Source organism: Bubalus bubalis, chromosome 21 (assembly GCF_019923935.1).
Source record: "Bubalus bubalis isolate 160015118507 breed Murrah chromosome 21, NDDB_SH_1, whole genome shotgun sequence".
Lineage (NCBI taxonomy): Eukaryota > Metazoa > Chordata > Mammalia > Artiodactyla > Bovidae > Bubalus > Bubalus bubalis.
The window spans coordinates 11,412,139-11,417,324 of record NC_059177.1 but is presented as its reverse complement, the minus strand read 5'-3'; the positions used below and the strand labels follow the sequence as shown (position 1 = coordinate 11,417,324).

The window sequence follows — 5,186 nt, the reverse complement described above, 5'->3', positions numbered from 1 at the left end:
CTGGAAGACAGTGCGTGCAGCGGGCAGCAGAGCTGAATCAGGCCTGTGGGCCGTGTCCAGCCTGACTGGTCCCCACACTTCAGTGTTTCAAGATCACCAGCACCATCTTCTTTCTTCTCCCATCCCAGCTAAAATCAACCTGAATCTATCTGGTTCGGGAGGTGGTTCAGGAAGGCAAAGTTAAGAGTATCCAGTTGGCATGCACTTTCCTGTTTTGTTTTCCTGCTGCATAAAAGGTAGCCAGAACGCAGAATATATAACTACCTTGCGTGTGTGCATGCTAAGTTGCTTCAGTCTTCCCGACTCTTTGCGACCCTATGGACTGTAGCCTGCCAGGTTCCTCTGTCCATCAAACACTCTTTCTATTGCATCAAACCACTCCTTGCACCTCAGAGCACTTGCAGTCAGAGGTCACCGATCAGCCACTGACATCTTTGTAGAGAGTATCTGAGGGCTTCTACTTAGTGTCACTGCACAGCACGGAGACGTGGATTATTGCCTCCCATGCTTTGCAGAGTTCAGTTAAAAGGGCAAGTATAACATCTCAGGACATTCTGAGCCACAGAAAAAGAGAGTCTCCTTCAGTTTTAGATAGAGAGGTGGGGAGGGCTTCTAGAGGGTGGTAGCAAGAGGTGCAAAGAAGAGACATAAAAACAAATTCGGGGAAGCCAAAACTGTTTTTAAAACTAAGATTTTTGACCCTTTTACAAATCTAAAGACTGTTTAGAAACGTAATAGTTCATTGGTGGTTGTGGTTTAGTCGGTTAAGTTGCGTCCAATTCTTTGCGACCCCATGGACTGTAGCCCTCCGGACTCCTCTGCCCACGCGATTCTCCAGGCAAGAATACCGGAGCGGGTTGCTATTTCCTTTTCTAGGGGATCTGCCCAACCTAGGGATTGAACCTGCATCTCTTGCATTGCTGGTGGATTCTTTACCGACTGAGCCACCAGGGAAGCCAACAATTCATTATGTAATTAAAAAAAAATCAACAAGCTAAGGAGTAAGCAAAAAATGACCACTCCTAGGGGAAGGGGTGGGAACAGGGGAGAGGGCAGGAATGGACACAAGATTTCTCTGAATGTATCTTTGTTGACAGTTTTAATTTTTAAAAAAATTTTGGCCGCACAGCGAGTCATGCAGAATCTTCATTCCCCGAGCAGGGATCAAATCCAAACCTTCCTGCGGTGCAAGCGCTCGTGAGTCCTAACCACTGCCTGCCAAGGGAGAACCTCTGGTGACAGTTTTGATGCTAAACCATGTAAATGTGTTACATGACTGAAATGAAATTAAATCAGTCAGGAAAAAAAGCAACAAAAAAATGAACCTTCACGTAGATAAGTTTGGTGACATACCCATAGAAAGGATTATTTCAGGTGATTTTGAAACATAGTCTTCTGTTTGTAGAATTGCTCAAAAATATTCCTAAATGCATTCAATTGTTTTATTGTTAGTAATAATATTAAAACAATGCAATTTTGAAACTGTTAAAACTATACTATAGGATGAATCAAATCTGTAATGATGTTAATAAGGAATCATGAGTTTCAGTGTAAGAGGAGACATAAATACAAAAACAAAAGGAAATTAAATAAAAACTGTTACAATTGAATTGGAAAAACCATTGTGAATTTATGATTTTGTCCTCATTCTATAAATAAAAATAAGTGTATTTAGCTCTGTCCAGTAGAAAGGACTAGAAGCAAAGGACATCCTAGTAACAATGAGAACCCACCCAAACTGTGGTCTTTAAATACCATTTTCACTCACAGGAACCAGGTTGCATAGAAAAATGGCTGATTACAGGGCTGGAGCAAGAAATGGACAAGATGAGCTTGGAGTATCTTGTTGGACCAGAAAGCAGGAAGTGATCAAAGACTATTGTTATTTGAAGGAGCATGCACTGGCTATAGGTGAACATTTGAGCATAAAAAGGATAATAGATTAAACTATAACATAAAAAAATCCATAGCTTCATAATGGTACCTAAAAAAATTGGTTACTTCTAGAGATTGCTAGAGCACCATCTCATAACTCTCAAAACAGAAAAAATAAAGAAAAAGAACCAAGACTTTACTCTGATTTCCCTATTCAAACTGAATTGTAGGGTAATCAAGTAATCAATGAGAGTAAATTCAATTAAAAAAAGAAAGAATTCTAGCCCAATAGATGCAGAAAGAATGATAGAGTTTAGAAATTACCATTTTGTAATTTCTAATAAAACAGTGGATGTAGGCAAAGATCATCAACAACTGCTCACGTTTTTAGGTGAAAAGTCAATTCAAAAATTGAAAATGGATGGATCAGGCTGATAACACCTGAATCCAAAGGGCAATTTAAAATCTTTAAAAGTGGGACAATCTGATGTTATATGCCTCCTGATGTGACGTCACAGTAAGAACACAATACCCAAGCCATGTATGTACCTACCTTGTTTGGATTCTGACTCAAACAATCCAAATAAAAGAAAATATTTCTAGATGATAGGGAAAAGATGAATACAGACTGGATATTAGTGATAATATCAAGAAACTGCTAGTATTATCAGACGTGATAATGGGATTAGGATTTATTTTTTTGGTGGTGGTAGGAGGGGCTGTGCTGCATGGCCTGTGGGATCTTAGTTCCCTGACCAGGGATTGAACTCGTGCCCCCTACAATGGAAGCACAGAGTCCTAACCACTGGACTGCCAGGGAAGTGCCTGGAATTGAGATGATAAAAAGAATCCTTATCTGTTAGACACATTACAAAATGCATTATGTTGAATTTAACTCATCAAAAGGAGCATACTTTAATATATTTTGAATGTTTGTTCAGTTAATGATTATATACTAAGTGAACCTAGTTTGAACTCGGTTTTTGGTAAGAGGAGCAACATAGTTATGGTCTCAAGGAAAAGATGCTGTATGGGCTTTCGTTGAGACTGGGAAGCCTGGGCTTGGGAGAAGCATCCTCTCTAGGGTCTGAGCTGGGGTCTGGTGTGGCGGCCACTGTGGAAGGGTGAGCAGTCTCCAGGAGGGCTGACCTTGCCTCCTGGAAATGAAGGGCCAGCGGCAGGAGGGCGCCTCTCCTGTTCTGAGATGTGCTGCACCCAGAGACTTGGCACTGGGAGCTGCCACGCTCCAGGGAGTTTTATGTAGGAAATGTTCCCATTGTCTACTTTTTAAACATCATTAGGAGGTGGTAAAGCCTGGTAGTCTCATTTGAAAACCTCACTAAAGTGTTTTATTCATTCTTAATACTTCTGTTGAAGAGGTCACCCAGACCTTCTGAATTTACAGGGGTCACGAAGTCCTGGGCAATAGCCAGATCCAGGAGGCCAATGACAGACAAAAACCTTCTCAGTCATGATCCCAAAGATGCTGAGAAGGTACAGGCTCACTGAGCACTTACCCAGCACAAGCACTGCCACACTTGATTCTCCAACAATCCCATGAATCAGCATGCCTAGAATGCCCATTTGACAGAGAAGGCAACTTTGGCAGAGAGGCTCAGTGAGCATAAATAACCATCAATGTTATTTAACTGCTCAATGCAAAGCTGGGATTTCACTAAGGAAAAGGCCACGAAACCCCTGCACAGGTGCTTGAAGGTACAGAAGTGGCAAGAGAGCTGCTCTACCTGGCAAGAGAGCTTAGCTGGAGCCCTGAGTCCCTTTGGTCTGGGGCTACTTACTGCATTCTCAGGATGGAAGATGTAGGAGGCAGGAGAATTGTCCACGATGATCACTTTGCTCAGCTCCCGCCCAAGGCGACTCAGGTCTTTCACATAGTTCCCACGATGGAAAACACACGATTCCCGGAAGAGCCGGGCCCGGAACACACCCCAGCGGTCCAGCAGGTCGGCCACAGGGTCTGCGTACTGGGAAGCGGGTGTCATGGTGAAGGCTGGGGGCCTGGAAGAGCTCAGGAGCCCTGACCTCTGGCAGTGAGAGCCACACTACTCTTCTAAAAAGGGACTTATAGAACTGCAGGTGTTTCAAGATCCTGGGTATTTCCCTGACACCCTGGATTCTTCCATTTCTCTCACTTCTCATATCAAATCCATCAGAAATTCCTGTCAGTTCCCTCTCCAAAAATATCTCGAATCTGCCTGCATCTCTCTGTTTATACTGTCACTCCCTTGTCCGGGCCTCTGTAATCTCTGGCCGCAGAGGAGCCTCCCTCTTCCCTTGGGGCCTCCTTTCCACTCACTCACTCACCTTGCAGCTGTCAGAACGGCTGCTGGAAAACACCCATCAGACCCTGCGCTGGCTTCCTGCCACACTTGGAACGAAGCCCCACGTCCCTGCCAGATCCCACACGGCTGCAGCTGCCTCTCAGCTCCACCTCAAGTCACTTGAGCCACGTTGGCTTTGCACATGGTCGGGACCTGTGCATCAGTGTCCCCTCGTCCCATCTGCTGGAATACTCTCTTCCCCACTCTCTGCACACACTTCTCCTTCCATCTCCTCAGTTTTCGGCCCTTGGCTTTCCTCACAACCTTCCCAGCCCTTCTGGACCTTCCTCTGCAGAAACTCTCTGGCCTCACAGCTGCGATCGCCTCCACAGAGCTCACCACTACCCGGGACCACCTTATGGTCCCGTCATCTGTCAGGGCCCCCGGCCTTGCCTGCCGTGTTCCCCATGACATCACCAGCACCTTGGGGTGCCTACCTCTTGGTGCATGTGCATGTGCTAAGTCGCTTCAGTCTGGTCCGACTCTCTGTGACCGTATGGACTGCAGCCTGCCAGGCTCCCCTGTCCATGGGATTCTCCAGGCAAGAATACTGGAGTGGGTAGGCATTCTCCTCTCCAGGGGATCTTCCCAACCCAGTTTATGTCTTGGCAGATGGGCTCTTCAGCACTAGCGCCACCTCTTGGTAGGGCTCAGTAAATACTAGTTGCATCAGCAAAGGGAAGTGTGGACTTGGGATCTGGCTGGTGTGCACGGGGCCACACTGCCCCCTAGAGGAGCTCTGAGCAGCACGGCCAGCCCAGCCCCTGCCTGTCACAGGATGTGCCCAGACAGCACAGCCACTGACTTGGAACCCAGGAGTTTTAAGGGAGGGAATTAGAGCCGCAGTCACAGCTGGGGTTCATCCTGCTTGGCCATCTCCCATGGCCTGGGGAATTTTCCCCAAAGAACACTGAAAGGGATGAAGAAATAAAGGGGTTGTGTCTGAGGGAAAATCTTCATCCAGACTGA

General features: G+C 45.9%; 1 protein-coding gene across 2 annotated transcripts in view; it reads right to left on the bottom strand.

The window, feature by feature from the left end:
• CTDSPL (CTD small phosphatase like) overlaps positions 1-5,186 on the bottom strand; it is a 127,905-nt gene that overhangs the window by 3,658 nt on the left and 119,061 nt on the right. For both annotated transcript variants that reach the window (XM_025271972.3, XM_006077033.4), the window contains exon 7: positions 3,675-3,860. In XM_025271972.3, the coding sequence (XP_025127757.1) occupies positions 3,675-3,860 (186 nt within the window). The remainder of the gene's footprint in view (positions 1-3,674; positions 3,861-5,186) is intronic.